The following is a 21,876-nucleotide window of genomic DNA, read 5'->3' on the forward strand; positions in this document are numbered from 1 at the left end:
TCATGTACCCTCTCTGGGTGTCATCAGCAGAATGAGATGATTGAACCAGATGACAAAGATCTGAGATCCCCTCCAGTCTCCACTTTCTCTAAGTCTGATTCCAAAGCCTTGCACTCCCCCAGTTCTGGGGAAGGGAGCTCACACCATCTGATGCAAACCAGCTCAATCAGCTCACTCTGGTGGAGCTGAAAAATTCCCTGCTGGAGCTGGCCAGAGCCCTGTGGGTCACTGTGTGTGTGTGTGTGTTTGAGTGTGCAGGCAGGGTGGCAGACCACTTTGTGGATTGATGGAGCTTAGGAAGGTGACAGTCTCACCTCCCAGTCCCAGCTGTTAGGTAAGTAAGTCTACATCCGCAAGAGAACTCCAGGGAGTCAGAGCCTAGGCAGGCTCTCCTCAGGGACCCTAAAGCATCCACCCTTCCACCGTTACCCCCATTAGCCACATTTCTGCGCTCAAGAGGACAGAGGAGAGCTGCCCTTCACCAGCTTCTAAGACCTCAGAGTTGTGGCTAAGGAGGACGTAGCCATGATCTGTGCGAAAACCTGCTTACCCCATTCCTGGCTGGCGCATTCTGAGCAAATTATCCACCAATGTGCCTCAGTTTCCTCACCTATAAAGTGATAGCTGGCTCAGTGCAAAGGAGGACTAGAGGTCAAGTTGGGACGCTGGGTATTGCATTCCCGGCAGGGGCCATGGAGTGGGCACAGGGGCCGGAGGGAGTGGGCTGGGGTGGTGAATAGAGATGGGTCAAAGTCCAAATCCTGAGCGTATTACAGATTTTGAACCTGCTAAATGCTGCATCTCTATCCCAGCACTCCGGAGGCTGAGGCAGGAGGAGGATTCCCATGAGCTGGAGGCCAGTGAGCCTCTTGTTTAAAAAAACAAAAGAAAACAAGCCGTATTTCACCCGCCCTCCAGCATGCTGAGGTGCTACGGTCCCTATTATCTGCGGAGACTTCAGGGACTGGGGAAGCTTTTCTCAGGTCTCCTTCCAAGACCCCCAGGTGCATCTTCCTCCCCACCTTGGCCCCAACTTGCTGCACCCATTATGAGCTGCCAAGCAAGGAGGTCTTGCCCCTCCTTCCCGGTGGCAAAGGGTGACAAGAGGCAGCGCCAGCAGCTGCTCAAGCCAAGCCCACCCCTGCCCCCTGGAGGGAAGCTCCTCCTTTTAAGGCTGCTTCTGGGAATACCCACCCTGAGCCAGAACCCTCGACCTGCGACCCCAGCCCTGCTCTTACCTGCGGCTCAGCCTTGCGGAGATGGGGCGCTGAACCTGAGGGTGGGAGCAGCTGACCCTGGAAGGAGGACGGTGCCCTCCTCCCTCCTCTCCTCCTGCCTGCCATACGCCCTACACTGAGGCAGGCAGGTCTGTGTGGGTCAGGGATAAAGCGGGAGCCCTCAGGGACAGCCAGACGCCGAGAGAGCTCCTGCAGCTCCATCCCCAGCACCTAGGCAAGCCTGGTCCGAGGCTAGCAGTCCAGAGAGTGCAAGCAGGAGCCCCCACAAGCCTGGGGTTTGCAGCCTCACTGGCCAGGAAGGTGGACACCTCACACCTCAGTCTCCCAGTTGCGCCCTCCTCTTCTCCTCCCCCAGCTCCTCTCCTTTCTTTCCTCCTTTCCCCCCTGAAAACCTGTGGTTCTGAGAGAGAGACCTTGGCTCCTCTGGGACTCTACCCTCGAGGCCTGCCCGCATCTGCTCCTGAATTTGGGGGCAGTGGGCAACCACCTCAAGAAGTCTCTCCAGCGATGGGAGCCGCCCGCCTGCTGCCCAACCTCACGGTGTAAGTGTCCCACCTCTCAGGGAGCTTGGCCGCAAGTCTGGTCCTGGGGAAGCCCTGCTGGCAGGTGTGGGAGGTGCCCCTGGGCTGGCCTCAGGCACCCACACCCTGGACTGCTTCCTCTCCCCAAACAGGTGCCTGCAGCTGTTGATTCTCTGCTGTCAGACGCAGGTAGGCGCCCCCTACCCGCCCCCCAGCTTCTCCCTATTTTTCCCTGGGAGGGAAGATAGGTGGATGCTGGATTCCCTGAGTTTGCGGGTTGCCTTTGCGGGGCTGGGCGGTGAGGGGCTAGGGCAGGCAGGCTGGCCTCCCTCTGACCACCCTCCCTGTTACTACCTCCATCCTGGGCACAGAGCTTCTGCAGGCAAAATCAGGCCAGCGCTCCAGACCTGGAGCAGCTGGAAGTGGGTGGAGGTGACAGCCAGGTGAGGCTGGTGCCCAGGAGTACCAGAAAGCCATTTGTATGGTCCACTCACCACCTGCGTGGGCAGCAAGAGGGCACAATTGGGATCACCGGACAGGGTGAGGTGACTCCTTACCTATAGGGCAAGGAGGTCAAGACCAAAGAGGTCTGTTTGGGACTGATCCAGGGTTTGCTTTTCTGCACTCCCCCAACACCCCCCTCCCCATGCACACCTCCCATCCCCAAGCCTCAGCGCCCTGGGTGAGGAGGCTCGGTCCTTTTTTTTTGTGATACTCCATAAAAGTGTAGCTATTAAAATGCACTGGTCCAGAACCGCTCTGGGGAGAAATCGCCTGGCTTTCCCAGGCCAGAGGCCTTCTCTTCCTATCCAGTGGGGACTTTTTTTTAAGGTAAATGCCTTTTCTCTGGGAGAGGGAAAGGGTTGCCTTTGAAGCAGTGGGGGGGTGGGAGAGAGAGACAACCCCCCCTTTTCCTTCCCCCTTTTGCTCTAGCCCCGTTCCAGCCCTTTTGCTTCACACATCCAGGGAGAGCAAGAAGAAAGCCCCCAGCCTGGCTGGGAGGGGGCTGGGGGTGGGCCCAACCTGTTCTGGAAGGGGAATTAGCACAATGGTGCGGCTGGCCGGCTGGCCGGGGCGTTTATGGCCCGGCTGAGGCCCCATTCAGGACTTGGGGAAGGTGGCAAGGCTGTCCTTTCCCCCTTGAAGTGCCCCCTCACTCCCTGGGCGGGGCGCGGGGGGGTAGCAGGCTGAACCACAGCCATGCTTGAGGGGCCTTCTGACAAGCAGCTGTCTGCAGTGGTGGAAGGGGAGGTCCCCCCGCGGCGGGGACATGAAAGGCACAGGCAAGGTCCCTCGGGGAGAGGGACTTGTGGATTGTGGGCTATGGGGGGGCGTGGGCTGCTTTTGTGAAAAGCTTGAAGGGGGACTAGGAGAGGAGGGGGTTTCGGGGGCCCTCTCTGCCCTGACCTGGAGTAGATTGCCAGGAGGGAGCTGTCCGCCAAGAGGGGTGGAGGGCCTGAACCTGGGCCAGGAGGCTTTGGGCTGGGACAGACAGGTCCCCAACCCCAGCAGGGAGGCCATGGAGGGGCAGCCAGGCAGGTACTCTGCCCCAAATGCTCACCTCAGACTTTCCCAAGGCGGAGTGCACGGTGGATACCAAAGGCATTGCCTTCCTGGGGTCCCAGCAACACCCCTGGGTTTTGGGGACTGGTGCTGGCACTGAACAGTGCCACTGGGCAGATTGAACCTTCCTGCCTTTTTTGCCTGCCTCTCCCCCAAAATGAAGCTTCCTAGCCGCCTCTCTTGGACAGAGTACCTCTTAAGAGATGCCTCGCTGGGTCTACTCTGTCCAGATGGTTGAGATGGAGCCTGGGATAAAGGTGGCATTAAGGACTGGGGGACAGGGTGTCCACACACAAACCAGCAGGATCTAGGTGGAGAGAAACATAAATGAAGTCCATTTGTGAGCTAGAGCTGACAACATGGCCAACAGCTGGGAACCATCATCTTGGGGGGCAGTCTGCAGCAGCCACCTTGTGGGAGACAGAACAGAAGGACTTCATTTCTCCCACTGCTCAGTGTTAGCAAGTGAAGGGAGACCCAAGGGAAACCATGCTGATCCTGGCATACTACAGGGTGGAAATGGTGAAAAACAGGAGACGCAGTGCAAGAGGACATCCCCAAATGGACAAAGTCACTGTGACACAGGCCAGCAGGTGGCTCTGAGACTCAGCAGTCTTGGGGCCTGGCTGACAGCACCTCTGACCACCGCATACACCTCCCTCCCTATGGAAGGGGGGCGGTCTGGGAAGGAGCTCTGCTTCGCTGAGGTCCTGGGTACCCCAGGCATGAGGCAGGGAGGACTGAAAAGGAAGACTTACAGGGGCTTACCGAACCTAAGAGACCCCAAAATGTCCTCCAGTGACCCCAGCTCAAAGCTCGCAGCAGACCATCTGCTGTGTGCACCTGAGCTGGGGCTGAGGACTTTCAGAGCCAGGGAGAGGACGGGAGAGGTTTGTCATCCTAGCTGACGGTGACTCCCAGCACCCCAGAAGTAGAGAAAAGGGTTCTGGCCCTGGTAAGCTGTGTCCCTCCACAGAGCACAGGGATGGGACACTACAACCTTGAAGGTCCCTTTCTGCCCCCTGAGAAATTATTCCAAGTCTTATTGTGTCCCCAAAGCAGACACAGAATGGACACAGCAGCCTGGAGGGATCTGGCCAGATGCCACTTCCCCTTGCACCCTCTGCTCTGCAGGATGAGTGGCCTGTGCCCACTGCACTTACCTCCTCCCCTCTCCCCCAATGGACCAGCCATGGTGTCCCCAAAGCAAATTGACACTATTTTTCCCTTGGTAACCGCAAAGGGGGAGAATCACCCGTCTCCTAATTTTAACCAGTACGTGAGGGACCAGGGTGCCATGACCGACCAGCTGAGCAGGCGGCAGATCCGCGAGTACCAGCTTTACAGCCGAACCAGTGGCAAGCACGTGCAGGTCACCGGGCGTCGCATCTCTGCCACCGCTGAAGATGGCAACAAGTTTGGTGAGACCTGGCCCTCTCCCCTGGCTACTCTGGACCAAACCCAGATCCCTAGGCAGTGAGAGGGAGCAAGGAGGGTTCCCAAGGGCCTATGTGCTGGGAACTGACAGTTCCCGTTCCTCTAACCTGAGCCTGGAGGTCGGACTTGCTGGGGGTCCCGGCTGCACCCTGGACAGACAGAGGTCCTTCCTTTTCTTCACAGCCAAGCTCATAGTGGAGACGGACACATTCGGCAGCCGGGTACGCATCAAGGGGGCTGAGAGCGAGAAGTACATCTGTATGAACAAGAAGGGCAAGCTCATCGGGAAGGTGAGCCCAGGGCCAAGGAGGCCACCAGGCAGCAACGGGGTGTCTAGCGGGGTGGGGCCAGCAGGTCCTCAACACATCCACTCTGCTGAGCCCAGGGGTTCCCATGGGGCTAGGACTTCTTACTCTCTTCCCTGGCCTCACTTTCCTTTAAACAGGTAGGAAGTCTAGCACCTAAGAGATGTTGCAGGCCCTATTGAAGAGGGCTAAGGACTAACTAGATTGAAAGCTGGTACAGCAATGCCTGCCTGCAATCCTAGCTATTCCAGTGGTAGAGCAGGAAGATTGAAAGTTCCAGTCCAGCCTAAGCAACTTAGCAAGACGCTGTCTCAAAAATTTAAAAAATCTCCTGTAGCTAGCTGTATGAGGCCTGGGTTCACTCTCCAGCCAGTACAACACACACCCACAGGCATGCACACAGGCACACATGCACCCTGGGAAATCCCACTCCGAGTGCCATGTGGCCTGTGGACTCCAGCTGACAAGATATACTCCAAAGTACCTGCTGTGGACCCTCCACTGGGCAACACCCCTCGCCTAATGCTTGTATATACCAGGTATATGCCCTGGCTGTGCACTGAGACATGCATTACCTGCGTCTCAGGAAACAGGCTCAGTGGTCCCATACCTTATTTAAGTGACAGCTGCCAAATGCCAAGACTGTATGTAGGCTTGTCAAAGCTCACTTTTCCCACTGCTGCCTCATTTACAATGACATCCCTGTTCCCCAGGCAGCTCTTCAGCGCTCACTGACTCCATTGGCCTGTGCTGGGTCCTACAAAATAGGCCCAAAGCCAGAAAGCTCAGACAGGTGGACAAACTCCCCTCCTCTCCTCCCTTCTCTCCCAGCCCAGCGGGAAGAGCAAGGATTGCGTGTTCACTGAGATAGTGCTGGAGAACAACTACACGGCCTTCCAGAATGCCCGGCATGAGGGCTGGTTCATGGCCTTCACACGGCAGGGCCGGCCCCGCCAGGCCTCCCGCAGCCGCCAGAACCAGCGCGAGGCCCACTTCATCAAGCGCCTCTACCAGGGCCAGCTGCCCTTCCCCAACCACGCAGAGAGGCAGAAGCAGTTCGAGTTTGTGGGCTCAGCCCCCACCCGCAGGACCAAGCGCACTCGGGGGCCCCAGCCCCTCACGTAGAGGCCAGTTGCCTTCCCAGCCCTTCCCTTCCTGATCCAAAGACTGGGCTGGGGTGGAGGGAGGGGAGCCAGACGCCCCCATCCAAAGACCCTGAGAATATGACGCACCAGAGCCCCAGCTGGTAAGAGATAGGACCACTGCGCCTTGGGTCCGGGCACTGCACACTGGAATAGGCAGACCCCTTCCTGCTGGTCAGGGGCCAGGAGTCCGAGTCACCCTGATCTCAAATGCCAGCCTCCCTCTCAGCCACTGGCCCTTGCAGACACCATATACAGGTGACTGTCCTCAAATCTCCCTCAGCCTGTCCTCAGCCCCCAAATTACTCCCGGACAGATACATACTAGGGACTTTTGGTTTTGTTTAAAAAAGGGGGGGGGGGCCTGGCCATTCCACGACCCAGGCCTGCACCCCCAACTCCAAATAAAACCATTTTCCTGAAAATGGGGTTATCTGAAGCTGGGTGGGCGACTGGCACCCGAAGTTGAAAACAAAATTGCGGGTGCAAGGGGCTCTGGGAAGCGCTGCGCGCGGGCTGTGGGCAACGGAGGCGCCCCGGGCATGGCGGGGCCCCAGGTGCAAGGACGAGGCCCTGGCGTCCCGAGCGCCCCGAACAGGGCGGCAGGTGGGGCGGGCCCAGGCCCCTCCCTCCGCGGGCGCCGCGTTCTCGCCCGCCAGACGCGTCCAGTGCCACCTGTTGGGGCGCAAGGGACCCGATCCCCGGCCGGAGGCGGGCAGGAGGCCGCGGGGCTGCAGGAACAGGGCCCGACGGCCCGCAGGCGCCCGTAGCCTCCTCGTGGGGAGCTGGATTGCTTTTTTCCGGTGAGGAGGGCCGGGCGGGGGAGGAGGCCCGGGCGAGCGGAAGGGGGAATGGGGCCGAGAATGCGTCCTCTTGTTCTCTCGGTCCCCGTTGGGGGCGGGGGCGGGGGCCACACCCGAAGGCAGAGCGCAATTAGAGGCGGCGGCGGCCGCCGGCCGGATTGTAGCGCAGGGGAGGGGGAGGGGCGCCCCGTGGCGCGTCTCCGGTGGGCTTTGCCAGGGGCTCCAGGTGCGCCCCGGGCCGGGACGCCAGGCCATAGAGTCCGTCTGCTTTCCCTGTGCGTTGGCTTTTCATCTCACCCCGAGAGGCCCTTCCTGACCGGGACACCCCACCCCAACACATACGCGCACCTTTCCTTCTGCTGATGACGCCACTACCCAGCCTCGGTTTCCCCTCTCGCATCTCCTGTTCCTGAGAAAGCGCGGCGGAGTAGAGGCGGGTTTGGGAGAGACAGAAAAAAACCGTAAAAGTCAACCCTTCCTCTCACTTCTAAGAACGGCCTAAAACTAGAGGGAAGTTGTGGAAGGGCTGGCTGGAGCTAAAGGGGAGGTGAGCAGCGGCGGTCGAAGCGGACGATGACCCCAGCCCTGGGCCCTTTAGAGGGTGGGGATTGCGGCCGCCAAGAGGGAGGTCCCTGAGGCTGCAGGACAGACATTCCCCCTCCAGCCGGTCATAATTGCTTTTCACCAGGTTGCTTTTTTTCTCTCCCCCCCATCACAAAGGACCTTAATCCTGGGGAAGACCGCAGGACGCGTTGGGGGTAGTTTTCTGGGGAGGGGGGTTGTGGAGGGCGGGTGGTCTGGAACCGCAGCTGATAACTGGTGAGTTCAATGGGACTTTAAAACTGGGGCAACACCCAGCAATTACTTGAGGACAAAGGCTTGGGTCCCCCCAGGTGTGGAAAACTGGACTTTGGGGGGTTGGGGGAGGAGGCTGGGAAGGAGGTGTGCTGCTGGAGGGGGTGTCTTACAATCCCTCTGATTTCCGCAGGAATTTGAGACATTCTTTAAGACTGGACGGCTGGGGGGGGGGAGGCTGGGCCTCAGCCCACCCCCCAACCCCCCCTCTCTCGGTCGGGTTAGAGACGGCTTCAAAGGTGGACGGGGCCTTTGTCTTGCCTCGCTTTCTTCTGGGCCTTTCTTCGGCCCCTCCCTCCCTCTCTTTGACCGCCCCAGCACAGACAGGTCTCTGGGGGCCGGCTCCAGAAAGCCCGCACTGTTCCAGTCCTTGCTTTTTGAGGTGAGACCTGGCCGGCTGGGTGAGGGAGGGCAGCTTCAGAGGCCTGCGTGGCTCAGGGTGCCTTCTCCTGCACCACAGCAGAGCCCCGGTAGCTGACGCCTGTCCTGGCCTGGGTTGCCTAGGTTCGGTACCTGCTCCTACCACACATAGGTGCCAGGTTCCTGCCCTTTCATGTCCTAGGGAAGTCTGCCCAGCTCATTCCTTCCAAACCCAGGTGACCTAGAGGGAAGAAGCCTGAGGAATAAATCTCTAATAACAGCTTTGGAGGAGCTGAGGTCTTTGTGCGTGCGTGTGTGTGTGTGTGTGTGTGTGTGTGTGTGTGTGTGTGTGTACGGGGCTTCCTTATGGACTGGGACCTGCTCCAGTGACCCTGCTTACTTCCTGTGTCTGAGGTTCTAAGCAGGTGTGAGCTAGGGAGGCTCCAGGAAGCTGATGGTTAGTGGCCCTTGCTTTGGGGGCTAATAGAACCCAAGAGGAGAAAGTGACGAGGCAGAGACATGCCTCAATCCCGTACTCTTCAGCATCACCTAGAGCTCTGTGTAACAACAGCCCAGACTCATCTCTTCCTTCTCTGTCCTGTCCTCCAAATGGTCAGAGGAGACCCCGAGGACCAGAGCTGGGACATCTGTCCATTCATCTCTTTATGGCTATGCAAGCTAGCTCTAGAGTTCCACTCCAGATTTCTGTGGCCAGTGGCATCTAGGTCACCAAGCCTTGCCCAAGTCTTCAGTCTCCTTGTGGGCCCTGCAGGAGGTGACTTCATGGAGAGCCACCCCCACCCCTTTATTTCTTTGTGGTACTGGGGTTGGAATCCAGGGCCTTCACAGTGAGCTGCAATTGTCACCCTTTTTTAGTTTTTTTGTTTTGAGGGAGGGTCTTGCTAAATCATAAGCCGGATTGGAGCTTTGGATCCTCTTGCCCTGGCCTCGCAGAGTGCTGGTATTGCAGGGGACGGCCTCCTCTTCTTGAACTGCTTTGGCCTCTGCCTGCAATAGGCCAGCCCTCCGGGCTCTTCCTTCCTGACTGCTCCTGCAGGGACAAAGCCCTGAGAATTCTCCCGCACTCAGCCTTCACCCATTGCTCCCGCTGCCTTTCCTCCTTCTGCACGCTTGCTGCAGATGGCCCTGGGATCTGTCAGCCTTGGCTTCCTAAGTAGTCTCTGCTGGCTTCATCCCTTCATCCTTCTGGCCTGGCACACAGCTGGCTTCACTGGTCTCCCTGCGGTCCAGCACTGCTCCCCTCAGGGCACCCCGCAAACACCTGGCGTGGGTCCGCCTGTCCACCTCCAGATGTCCACTACCCCTACACAGGGTTGCTGCTCTGGACGGGATGCTGCCCTGCACCCCCTGCAGCCGACCCGCTGGACTCACAGCCTTACCCTGTCCTCTAGGCTTCTGGCTCTTGCCTCATCTTTGCTGTTTCTGGCCCTCCGGCCCTCCTTCATGACATGTCACAACTGTCTAGACTCTTGCTGTTTACCTCTGACACGTGGTTCTGCTGGGTGGCACGGGTCTCTGAGGTAGAAATAGTCAGTCTTTGCCTACGCCATGGCACAGACACATAGGAGAACAATCCAGCCATAACCCCAGAAAGAAGTCTCTACCCAGCACCCTGCTGTCCCTCAAGGTGTAGGGCGGATGAGAATTCTCGAATTTGATTATGTAGAATGTTGTCATAAGCAATTAACTCTAAAAAAAAAATTTTTTTTTTGAGACAAGGTTCATGCTGGCTTGAACTCACAGTGGTCCTCCTGCCTCAGCCTCCTAAGTGCTGGGATTACAGACATGTACCACCATGCCCAGTTGAAATATTTATTTTATTTTATTTTACTTTTTGGTACTGGGGATGGAACTCACAGCCTCACGCTTGCCAGGCATGTGCTTATGCCACTGAGCTAAATCCTTGGCCCTAAATATTTATTTTTTAAAAAGTATTTATTTCTAGCCAAGTGTGCTAGCCCACACCTGTCAGCCCAGCCCAGGAGGCTGAGACAGGAAAATCACCATGAGTCCAAGACTAGAAATAGAGCAAGACCCTATCTCAAAAGCATAAAGAAGCATTTCTTTCCTATAGTGTTCAAGCACTGTTTAGTTAATTAAAAAATAGGCAAGATGGAGTTCTCAAAGCACTTGGACTTTATTTATCTATCTATTTGGTACTGTGGTTTGAACTCATGACAAACTCACCAGGCAGGAAGGAAGCTACACCACTGAGCTAAATCCCCAGCCTTCAAAGCACTTGAACTCTAATTAGAGGATTAGACCTATAAAAAAGGGACCTTTATTGGATTTTCTTCTGTTTTTTTTTTTTTTTTTCTTGTTGTTGTTTGTTTGTTTTCGTACCAGGGATCTAACTCACAACCTTGCACTTGGCAGGCAGATGCTTATGCCACTGAGCTACTCCCCAGCTCTTTCTCTGCTCTTGAAGGTAATAGGTGTTGAATCCAAGGCAGGCACTCTAGCACTGAGGTACACCCTCAGCCCTTTTTATTTTTTTTAGGTAGTGGGGATTGAACTCATGACCTTGTGTTTGCCAAGCAGGTGCTTACATCGCTGAGCTAAACCCCCAGCCCAGCCCAGCCCTTTTTATTTTGAGACAGCATCTCACTAAATTGCCTGGGCTGGTCTGGAACTTGTGATCCTCCTGCCTCAGCTTCCTATATGGCTGGGATTGAAGGCATGGAGCACCATGGTGGGCTCTGTCTTCTCCTTAAAGACAGTGAGGCAGCCTTTGGTACATCCCAGAAGAGTAGGAGAGGAGGCAAGAAAGACTGGAAATCAGGAGCCAGATTGTGTTGAGCTCCGGAGCTGTTCCACGCAGCATGGACCCCAATTTAGGACAGGAAGACGGTTCTCATACGTCACCTAAGGACAGGCTCTCCCTAGGAGATGAGCACAGCCAGCGAGCACTGCCCTCTACCTCCTCCTCTTCAAGGCCTCAAGTGCAGGCCTCTCTGCTCCCTTGCCAGACCCCATGATTGCTGGGGTCAGAGGGTGCAGAGGCAGATGCCTGGGAGGACCCTGGAAAGGCTGGGGTTTGCATGGCCACATGCATCCAACTGGAGGTGAAAGTTTGCAAAGAAGTGGCAGGAAATGGTTAGGTCAAATTATGAAGTTTGGAGTCACATGCAGTGACAAGAGCCTGTAATCTCAGCACATGTGAGGCTGAGGCAGGAGGACCACCGAAAGTGCAGCACCAGCCTGGGCTGGATAGTAAATTCAAGGCCAGTGAGACCTTGGTTCAAAAAACAAAGCAAGGGCTGGAGATACAGCTCAGTGGCACAAGCGTCTGCCTGGCTAAGCATAAGGTTCTAAGTTTGATTCCCAGTACCAAAACAAAACAAGAATTGTGTTTGGCCTTGGTACTCTGTCAAGGAAGGGGCAGTGTAGGCTCTGAGGAATGGCAAATGCATTCTGGTGGTGGCAGCATTCTGGGGGCCCAGGCTTTGGGGTCCTGGAAGCTGAGAGGCCAGTGCCCAGAGGGAAGGGCCTGTGGCTTCCAGTCTCTCAGGAAAAAGGGCCCTTGTCCTTTTCCGTCCTCCTCTGGCCGGACCTTCGGTCATCTCTCCTCCTCCCTCCTGGATGCCCAGGTGCCTGGCTCAGCTCTCTCAGAGTTAATATTTAGACAACATGGGTGGTGGGGGTGCATGGTGCTCCCCTCTCCAGCAAGCTGTCTGTCCATGGGGCGGGGCCAGGGGGCACTGGAGTGAGACAGACAGACTTGGGCAGAGAGGCCTGGGGGAGAGGGCAAGTGGCAGAGTCCACTCAGGACCTCTGGCACCAGTGTCCTCACTGGGGAAAGGAGCCAAGAAGCAGGAGCCTGGGAGCCCGAGTTGCCTGAGAGGGACAGGAGTCCCAGCACCCGGCTGTGGATGCCAGTGCCCAGTCGGAAGTCCTGTGACACCTGGTAAATGATCTGCGGCCCACGCGGTGAGGAGGCTGCAGTAACAGGCCCCTGGGGCAGGGCCTCCTACCTCTGGAGAGATCTGGCCTCTCCTCGACTCTGGCCTTCAGTTCGGCTGCACTGGGGAGCCTGGGGCCTTGCCCAGGGGAGGAAGCAGAAGGCAGGGGCCACCTCCATGGGGCAAAGATAGAGAGGAACAGACAGTGGGCCAGAGGGTAGCACAGGCACACACAAACCAGGGTCCCTTCCAGCCAGAAGTGACCTTGGCAGCTGCCACCCTCAGGTCGACAGAGGGAGCCCTAACTCTGCGGTCCCCCTGGGTCTAGAGGTGGCTGGCCTGAGTCTATTCCTGCCTGGCAGCTGGCTCCGTGGAGAGACATCCCAAGGAGTGCAGGGTTGAGGCCTGGGACCAGCAGGGCCGGAGTCCTGGGGGTTAGGAGAGAGCTTTCCAGTGCTCGAGCTTTTCTCAGGGTGGCAGGAGGGAGGCTGGGTTTGGGTGGAGGAGGAGGTGCCCAAGTCTGGCAGAAGTAGTGGACCCTGTCACTGCCGTGCGTCATCCCAACTGGGGTCATTGCTCCGTTGCTCCGTGGTCTTGTTGCCTTTCCCCAACTGCACACTGGTCTCCTGGGCTGGGGCAGCCCCCAGTATGCTATGTCCCCATTCAAGACCAGCCTGCTGCCTAACCCTAAACTAGGGTTATCCTGAGGCCACCCTGGAGCCAATCCCAGGTCTTATAGAGGCGCTGGGGGAGGAGAGGCTTGGGGGGCACAGTGGGAACCCCAGCACAGCACTGGGAGGCTCTGGAGGCCCCCTCCCTCCATCCCAGAGGAAGAGGTCGGAGGAGCCACTGCTTCCTCCTCCCCCCTCCCTGCGCCACCGCCTCAGCCACCACCGCAGCTCAGCCAGGCCTAGGCTGCCTGCAGGTTGTCTTGGCAACGGGAGGCGGAGAGGAGATGCGCCGAGAGATGGAGGTGGATGTCACCGCAAAGGCTGCTGCGCTCTTGCCCCACGCCCCAGGCCCTTGAAGGTATGAAAACCCTCCCCTCTGCTCCCTCCTCCCAGCCCTCCTTTCCCCGACTCCCCCCACTCTGTCCTACACTGCAGGCCAGGGCAGGTCTGTTCTCTCCCAGCCAGAGACTCCCACTCCGGGGTGCCAGACCCACCTTGTTCCAGACCCCTGTTCACAGCTGTCCTTCCCCGCATCCGCTCATCCCAACCCTGCCTCAAGGAGCCTTTCTGCCAGGGGACAGGAACCCAGGGATGTGCACATGAGGAACCCTAAAGGGCTGAGATGGCAAATCCCCTGCGCTTGGTCCCCGGAGGCATGGAGGGAAATGGCGTGGGTCAGAGCACGGCTGGTCTCTCCTCTCTCTGTTTCTCAGAGCACTGGGGTGGGGTTGAAGGGACCCAGCATGAGATCGGAGGGATGGGCTGGGCCGGGCTGGCTGTGGGGATAGCCAGGCAGCTCCTCCTCCGAGGCCGGGCCTTGGCCGCCTCCTGCGCAGGACAGGTGAACCCCCTCCCACCTCACCACCTGCCTTTTGCTCCGTGGTTTTGGGGACGGATTTTTCTCTCTACCTCCCTGGGGCCCTCCTCCACCCCAGCCAGCAGCTGAGCCTGGATCCTTCACCCTTTTCTCAGCCACTCAGCCACCTGCCTTCCTCATTGCTCCTTCCAGTCAGGAGCCACCTCCAGGTCACTGTCCTCTCTGCTTCCACTTGCCCTGACAGCCCTCCCTCCCTTCCTGTCCCCTCCTGTGCGCATCTCTTGGAGCAAAAGATCCTGGGGCGCACTCTCACCTGTCCCCCACTCGACCCACCCCCAGGGCTTTATGTTCAGATTCCGCAGCATCCCATCCCCAGATTCTAGGTTTTGCTGCTGATACCATCAGCTGATGGGCTGTGGGCAGTGGTTACCAAGGCAACGGCAGGGCTGCCTGGGTAGGCAAGTCTGCTGGTGGTGGAGGTGGACAGAAAGTCAAGCTGGCCAGTGAGGGTCAGGGCCACTGCTAGGCTGTCACCTCCTTCTTCCCAGGGTCACCCCAAGGCCAGCAACAGAGTCCCAGGATGGTCGAGGTTTTGCCCGACACAGGAGGCACAGGAGGCTGTAAATTCAGTCTGGAGCCACCTGGCAGGAAGCTCCTTGTTCCTAGAGCAGTCTTGGGGGGCAGTGGGTCCTTCATTCTTTCTCTGCTGCACCACATTGCTGTTCCCAGGAGATTAAGGTTACTTAAGGGCCAGCCTGAGTCTCGGGGATGAGGACTTGGTGTCTTGCGTCCTCCCACCTGTCCCTTCCTCAGGAGGCTAATGACCCATTGGGGTACCTCCACCTGCACCCCCCACACTGAGAGGCGGAACTCCAGGGGCCTCTGCTGCTGCCTCCAGAGGATGGGGCGCCATGAATGTGGTGGGAGGTGCAGGTGGCTGGAGAGTAATGCGCTGGCCCCCGTGGTTATCAGTAACCGCCACCCCACCCCCCAGCGACTTGAACCTTGGCGGTAGATGAGAGGGCTTCAGGGGCCGTGTGTGAGCGCGAGCGCGCGTGTGCGCGCGTGAGTATTGCAACGCTTGGGTGTGGGAAAGGGTTTTGAAAGGACGGCTTGGCGGATTTTGCTTCGTCATGATGCCGCTTAATGCTCCTCTTGTTTGAGATGGATTGAGCGCGGCCGGCAGCCGCCGAGGTGGAAGGCAGCACATCCAAACACACACGCCCCGTTGCTGCACTATCAGCAGGAGGCGGGAGGGCACGGGAGGGTGTGGGGGCACCGGCGCGGGCACCTACCAGACTCGCCGGGACCCAGGCGGGACCCGAGCGTGTGGCTCGTGGAGCAGCAGGGTGGGGGCGTGGGGGGCCCAGAGGGAAGATCAGCCGGCTCTGCGGAGACCAGCTCCCCTCCTTCGCCAGCTCCCACCCCACCCCACCCACCCCAAACCGGCTTTCTTCCTGTTATTTGTGCTTTGGGAAAGCACGGCTGGTTTCCTGGAAGCGACGCCTCTTACCTAGGCTCCTGTGAAACCGCGGCAGCCAGGGAGCGCCTGGGCCTCACAGGCTGGGAAGAGGTAGGTGGCAGGGTCCCCACCTCTTCTGTCCTTCCCACCAGGGCACTTTGGGCTGCAACCCCTGCCTGGAAGCGAGGCGGGGATGATGGCAGGGTGCCCCAGGGAAGGGTCAGCTCCCAGAGAATGGGCCTGGGACAATGGGTCTCTGGTTTGGAGAAAGAGGGGCTGGGGTGTTCCGGCATGTGAGGTCATGTCACTGCTCCAGCACCCCCTTCCCTGGCCACTACCCTGCCAAAGATAGCCTCATGGGACAGAACCCCAAGTGACAGATCCTGGGCCTCCCCCAGAACCAGGCCAGATGCCCTGAGGCTGGGAGCAGTTCCCTGGCCTGGGACCTGCTCCCAGCTCCTCCTCACTGTTGCGAACTAGACTGGGGCAGGGATGAGGGGGAGAATGAGGCTGGTGGCAGGGCGTGGTTGCAGGCCCAGCCAGGCTCTGGTGCTGGCCGTGGGTGTCCTTGCAGGGCTGGGCACTGGGCAGACACACAGGCCCTCCAGGCCCTGGGTTTCCCTTCCAGCTCTGCCCTCCTGGGGCCTGGCTGGGTGGGTGCCTTTCCAGGACAGGCACACCTGCGTCCCCTTCTCCTGGCACTGGTTGCCAGGTTATGAGAGTCAGGGGACCATGAGGAAGGCAGAGAGTGGTGGGAATGGAGGACCAATGGGGAAGCCCCCAGAGAATGGGGCAGGGGTAGGGGCTCCTTGAGTGTCGCCCATATGCGTGCACAGCTCAGGGGCAGTGTCACACGTGGCTCTGGAGGCTGTGATGGTAGAAAACAGGTGCCAAGGGGAGGATCGGTGGGTGGGTGCAAATGGGTATCCTCAGTACCATGTGTCACCATGCGGGGCCCCTTGCCAGGAGAGTGGGGGTGTGCACTGGCAGGCAAGGTATCCGAGTGTGCGCTGTGTGTGGCTTCTGCCTGCACCCGTCATCACGTGCTTTCTGCCACCTGTGTGCACTGAGCCCTGGCCCTGCAGCCAGTCAGCACCTAGGTTCAGCTGTCCACACCAGAGTGGGCGTCTGCAGAGCCCTTCTCGGAGCCCTTGTATGAAGGCACAAAGCCAGGGCAGCTCTGCCTCGCCAGTCTGGACACAGGGACCAAACACACTGAGACCAAGCAAGCTTGAGGGGCTACAGACTGCTCCAGAGGGAGGGTACAGAGTGGCTCTGCAAACTCAGGCAGAGAAAACCTTTTTCTAAAAAGAGGAGCAGAGACCTCTGGGTCAGAAGGAGAAAGAAAGTGCCACTTAGGCGGAGTCCCCTGTCATTAGGAGTAATCAGCCGGCTGCCACCTGCCCTGCCTGGTCCTGTTTGGAATGAGAGGGTTTAGAGTTGGCGTTATGTTAATCCCAGCAGGCAGAATAGGAGTAAAAGATTTCCCTGCAAAAGAGGAAGAAAATGAGAGGAATAACTGGGCTTTGCCAGCCAGCCTGAAAGAAGCCCAGTGTGCATGCCTGGCTTAGGTGGGGACACTGAGGACTTAGGTAGGCACCGCCGTGCGCCTGGCACGCTGGGCAGTCCCTTGCCCTGGCCTGCTCCACCCTCCCTCCCACTCCCCTCCCTGGGATGCTGTTTTGGGAACTGGTGACCTCCCTGGATCCTGCCTTTATTTCTGGCATTGACTTTGTTGCCACAGCAACTGCGGAGGTGGGGCTAAGAAGGGGGGAGAAGGAGAGGGAAAGAAAAAAGGGAGCCAGAAAACACGAAGAAAGAAAAGAAAAAAAGGGAAGGGAAGCAGGAAGATGAGAAAGCAACATAAGGCAGTCCTGTTGAGCACAGTGAGGGACGCCAGTGTGACCTAGGCAGCTGGCTGCACTCACTTCGGAGCTTCATGGCCTTCCAGCCAGGGCCCTCACTCCCAGGTCCTGATCTGCAAGGCAGGTTGGTGAGCAGGACCCAAGTCTTGAGCTCAGGCTGAAATAGGATTTGGGGGGGCCTCGCTGAAAGGCGTTCCTCTCCTAGGCCTGAGCTGTTGCCTGGGCAGGACTGCCAGCTTGGGTAGCTTTGGCAAGCACCTCTCTGCATCACTTGTCCTGGACCCTAAGTGAGAAAACTGCTGGTCTGTGTGAAGTCCAGCCAGGACGGGGGACGTGTGGAAAGTCCCTAGCACAACCAAGTGTGATGGCACATTCTCGGAATCCCAGCACTAGGGAAGCTGAGGCAGGAGGATTGCTGCAAGTTTAAGGCCAGACTGGGCTCCATAGTGAGTTCAAGGCCAACCTGAGCTACACAGCAAGACTCTAGCTCAAAAACTAAGAGAAAGTCCCTAACCTGAGCATTGGCATCAAACAACTAGTGAGTGGCTGGCTTAGGCTGGAATCAAAGGCTGGACCAGAGAAGTGGAGGGTGCAGTTCCGCCTGGTGTCCTTCATTGCTGGAAGTCTGCAGAGCTAGGGTCTGGACTTGCCCCTGTAACACCAGCCATGGGGAGGTCCCTGTGGGTTGGTTCTTATCACCCACACCCCTGGAGCTCTGTTGCTATGGAGATGAGAAGGTGGGTGGTGTGAGGTGGGGCTGGGCTGCTGGCTCAGATAAGGCGTGAAGGGACACAGCTGGGGGAGGGTGGGGTTGCCGTGGGGGAGGAAAAGCCCGCTGGCCACCGACCAGGGCCAGGCAGGCTGAGAAGCCCCTTCCGCCACCTGGACTGGCCTTCCTCCATTCCTCCCTCTTTTCCTGCTGCAGCCTGCCCTTTGGGTCTCTGGCCCCCAGGTCAGAGTCAGCGGAAGGAGGCAAGAGTCATGAGTGGGGGTCTGGGGGTGGAGCCTACTAGAGGAGGTGGAGTGGGAAATGACTGAGAGAGGGAGCTACATGCTAGGAGAGGCCAAGACAACTTTCTGTTTTTTTCATTCCCTGCCGGCTTTCTGACAGCTAGAACTTTCACCAGTAAACGCTCTTATTTCTTTCCTTCTTTTTTTTTTTGTTTTTGGATACCAGGGATCTAACTCAAGACCTTGTACTTGCCAGGCAGGCACTTATGCCGCTGAGTTAAATCCCTGGCCGCAATCTTATTTCTTAAACCTCATCCCAAATTAAAATGCAGACATAGTACCTACTTGGGATGGTGGCAGACACCTGTAATCCCAGCAGTTCAGCTACTCAGGAGACTGAGGCTGGAGGATCCCAATTGTGAAATCAGCTGAGAAAAGATCCTGCCTCAAAACAAAAAAAGGCTGGGGATACAGCTCAGCATTCCCTGGGTGCAGTCCCCTGTACCAGGGAGCGGGGCTTGGTTTTTACTTACACCACCGTTTTGTGTGGGGTGATCCCCTGGTTAATGGGCTTCAATTCCACACAGTATCAGGTCAAACATTTTTTTTTTTTTTTAATCGGTACCAGGGATCGAACTCACCACTGCCTGCTTGCAAGGCAGGTGCTTATGCCGCTGAGCTAAACCCCCAGCCCCAGGTCAAACATTTGATTACTTAAGTCGCAATGTCCTCTGAACCTGAGATGATAGTCATTTCACAGGATCAGGGTGTCAGGAAGAGAGGGAAGAAGGAATTTGGGGTACAGTGCACACGGCCAGTGGGTACAGCGATGGCCCATAAATATTAACTGTTAGGACTACCTTGACCATTGCCATTTGGAATGGTGACCCCATGTGGCTGTGCCCGTGCCCTGGTGCTGGTGGTCCTGAGCATGGGTCTCTGTGCCTTGGACACACCCCTCCTGTCCTGAGCAGTCCGCTGTCACTCTCTGTGTTCCACAGCACCTGCTCCCCAGAATGACACCTCCCTGCTCCTGGTCATGGGCCACTCAGCACAGGTGTGAGACCTCCTTTGTTCCCTTCCCTAGAAGCAGAAGGCTCTGCTTGGTTCTCAAACATCCCATACTAACACTGCCGCTGCCCAGTCTCTCCCCCTCTGCTCCTTCCCGGAACCACCTCTTTCCTCCAAGGCCATGCCTGTCCCTTGGTGGTACATGACTGTAATCTCAGCACTCAGGAGGCAGAGGCATGAGGATCCCTGTGAGTTTCAGGCTAGCCTGGGCTACACAGTGAGATAAATAAACAAAACTCACAGTCAGTCCTGCCTCGTCTGAGGTCCCCCTCCGGGTTCCCTTGGTCCTTCTGTCACACCTCTTGGAGGGACACGGCCCCTTTGCAGATGGATGGCAGCCTTGCCAGGCTGTGGGCCCCAAGAAGGAGGCTATTGGAGGCTTGACATCCAGCCTGTGGAGGACATGATATTCTTTTTTCCTGCAATGCTGGGAGCTGAACCCAGGGCCTTTGCACCAAGTTACATCCTCAGTCTGTTTTTTGTTGTTGTTGTTGTTGTTGTTGTGTTTTTTTTTAAACTGTCTGTCTGTCTACATTTTAAGACTGGTTCTCTTTTTTTTTTTTTTTTTTTGTCTTTTTCATTTTTATCGGTACCAGGGATCGAACTCACGACCACACACTTGTAAGGAAGGCGCTTATGCCACTGAGCTAAATCCCCAGCCCCTTAAGGCTGGTTCTCACTAAGCTGTATGGGCTGGGATCAAACCTGTGATCCCCCAGAGTCCTGGGATTACAGACTTGATTTTTGTTTGTTTTTTGCAGTACCAGGAATCGAACTCATGACCTCATGCTTGCCAGCCAGCTGCTTATGCCACTGAGCTAAATCCCCAGCTCGATTTTTTTTTTTCTTTTGAGAGCAGGGTTTTGCTATGTAGTTTAGGCTGACCTTGAACTCATGGCAGTCATCTTGCCTCAGCATCCCTCCACCCCAAATGCTGGGATTACAGGTGTATTGCCACCACACCCACTCTGGCCTCAAACTTTTAGTCCTCCTGCCTCAGCCTCCCGAGCAGCCCAGCTTACAGATGTTCACCATGCCTGTCTTGGGTAGCACTTCCCTCTGTGCCTCTCCTCACCTTGTCCACAGCACTGGCCCCTGGCTGCTGCAGCCCCCTCCCCTGATATCTTCTCTCAGCCTTTTTGCACTTACTGTGTGTCAGCCCTTTGCCGAAGACAAAGGACATGAGATACACTGGTTGTCTTAGAGCAGGTCCCCTGGTTTCCCAGATTTTTGGTTTTTTGGGAGACAGAGTCATTGTGTAGTTCAGCCTGGCCTTGAGATCCTCCTGCCTCAGCCTTATCAGCTTCTGACTGAGAAGCTGCCAGTCTTCACAGTTTCCTAGGTTGCTCCCCAGAAGCCAGGTGTTCACATCACTTCTACCCTGTGGGCACATGTCTGCCTCCTCACCTGGCACCTTTCCATGCCTTCATCCCAGACATACCCACCTGCCACTCCCAAAGTCTCAGCCTGTCAGAGCTGGACTCATCCCTTCCAAAGCTCTGCTCGGGCTCAGGCTTTGCACTGGCTGTCACAGGACTTCTCCCTTCTGCCTCTTCCCACCTCCCACCCCACCATTCCCAGTGCTATGCCTGAATCCTGTCACAGCTTCTAGGCTGGCCTTCTTGGAGACACTTTTGCCTGTTCATTTTGGCTCCCAGGCTGTAGTCAGATTCATTTCCCCCAATGACCTGTGTTACTTCTCTGCTTAAAAAAATTTTTTAAATGGTGGCACACACTTACAATTCTAGCACTCAGGAGGCTGAGGCAGGAGGATCGCTGAAAGTTTGAGGCCAGCCTGGGTTAGGAAGCCAGGCGCAGTGGTGCATCTCTTTGATACCAGTATTCTGGGAGGCTGAAACAGGAAGATCACAACCTCAAGGCCAGCATAAACAAGTAGGCCATTTAGCAAGACCCTGTCTCAAAATAAAAAAATAGCCAGCTATGGTGCCATATGCCTATAATCACAGCACTTGGGAGGCTGAGGCAGAAGAATTGCTGCAATTTCAAGGCCAGCCTGGGTTATATAGTGAATTCAGGATCACTTTCACTACATAGTGAAGCCCTGTCTCAAAAAAACCAATAATTAATTAAGGGCCAGGGATTTAGCTCAGCAGCATCAGTGCCTACTTGGCAGATGCTAGGTTGTGAGTTCAATCCCCAGTACAAAAACAAAAACCAATAATTAATTAAAAAGGGCTTATGACATAGCTCAATGCAAAAGTGCTATAAACCTTCCTCCCACCACCAATTTTAAGGGCTGGACATGTGTATGCCTGTAGTCCCGATACTCAGGAGGCTGAGACAGGAGGATCACCTCGGCCCCAGAGTTCAAGACTAACTTGGGCCACATAGCAAGATTCTACCTGAAAAAAAAAAAATAAGTGTAAAGTTTTTAAGCCTCCTGTAATGCCCACAGAATACAATCCAATCCTAGTGTTGGACACAAGCCCTCCAGTCCATCTCAAACGCTGCAGTCATGTTTACCTTTTTTTTTTTTTGTACTGGGAATCGAACCAAGGACCTTGTGCTTCCCAGCAGGTGCTTGTGCTGCTGAGCTGCATCCCAGGCCCAGTCAGTCACACTTGGCGTTTCCCCCAGACAGGCCCGGAGTGCCTCCTGTCCCCACCTGTATGCAGGCTGCTTTCTTTCAGCAGCAGGAACAGACTTTCTCTGTGAGCACCAGGTAGCTCTCGTGTGTGTCCATGGCCAGAGTCTCCTACAGCCTTGGTTCTGGACTCTCCCAGACACTTGGGAAAACTGGCGGGTTCCAGTCTCCCCACGGGAATGCAGAGCAGCCTGTACCATGCATTCAGCTTGCAGCTCCTTGACACAGATGGACATGTTCGTTTGTGTTTGTTTTTGGACACTCGATTGAAAGTGAAGTGCAGACTGG

General features: G+C 56.7%; 2 protein-coding genes across 9 annotated transcripts in view; both read left to right on the plus strand.

Annotated features, from left to right (window-relative positions):
• Positions 1–1,745: 1,745 nt before the first annotated feature.
• On the plus strand, positions 1,746–6,375 carry Fgf17 (fibroblast growth factor 17). 2 transcript variants are annotated; one of them, XM_003479345.2, is made up of 5 exons: positions 1,746–1,780; positions 1,912–1,948; positions 4,566–4,743; positions 4,943–5,049; positions 5,896–6,375. In XM_003479345.2, exons 1-5 carry the CDS (start codon positions 1,746–1,748, stop codon positions 6,187–6,189), a joined length of 651 nt encoding a protein of 216 aa, XP_003479393.1. In that variant the 3' UTR covers positions 6,190–6,375. The 2 variants fall into 2 exon arrangements, with proteins under 2 accessions (XP_003479393.1, XP_012998805.1); XM_013143351.2 differs by having other exon boundaries at positions 4,599–4,743.
• Positions 6,376–6,864: 489 nt separating this feature from the next.
• Dmtn (dematin actin binding protein) overlaps positions 6,865–21,876 on the plus strand; it is a 29,380-nt gene continuing 14,368 nt past the window's right edge. For 3 of the 7 annotated variants that reach the window (XM_063234843.1, XM_063234847.1, XM_063234848.1), the window contains exon 1: positions 14,920–15,207. The gene's annotated coding sequence lies outside the window, so the exon portion shown is untranslated. Of the gene's footprint in view, positions 7,009–12,967; positions 13,176–14,918; positions 15,208–21,876 lie in introns of those variants that run through there. The other 4 variants (XM_063234845.1, XM_063234849.1, XM_063234844.1 and 1 more) reach the window with 4 other exon arrangements.

This window comes from Cavia porcellus, unplaced genomic scaffold (genome assembly GCF_034190915.1).
Source record: "Cavia porcellus strain 051 isolate PalLab524CR breed Dunkin Hartley unplaced genomic scaffold, mCavPor4.1 scaffold_24, whole genome shotgun sequence".
NCBI classification, from domain to species: Eukaryota; Metazoa; Chordata; class Mammalia; order Rodentia; family Caviidae; genus Cavia; species Cavia porcellus.

Bases quoted from the DNA above. Each gene is read 5' to 3' on its own strand.
- Fgf17 (XM_003479345.2), top strand. From the start codon at position 1,746: ATGGGAGCCGCCCGCCTGCTGCCCAACCTCACGGT. The intron at 4,744-4,942 runs GTGAGACCTGGC...TTTTCTTCACAG, and splicing joins TGAAGATGGCAACAAGTTTG to CCAAGCTCATAGTGGAGACG. The intron at 5,050-5,895 runs GTGAGCCCAGGG...CTTCTCTCCCAG, and splicing joins AGGGCAAGCTCATCGGGAAG to CCCAGCGGGAAGAGCAAGGA.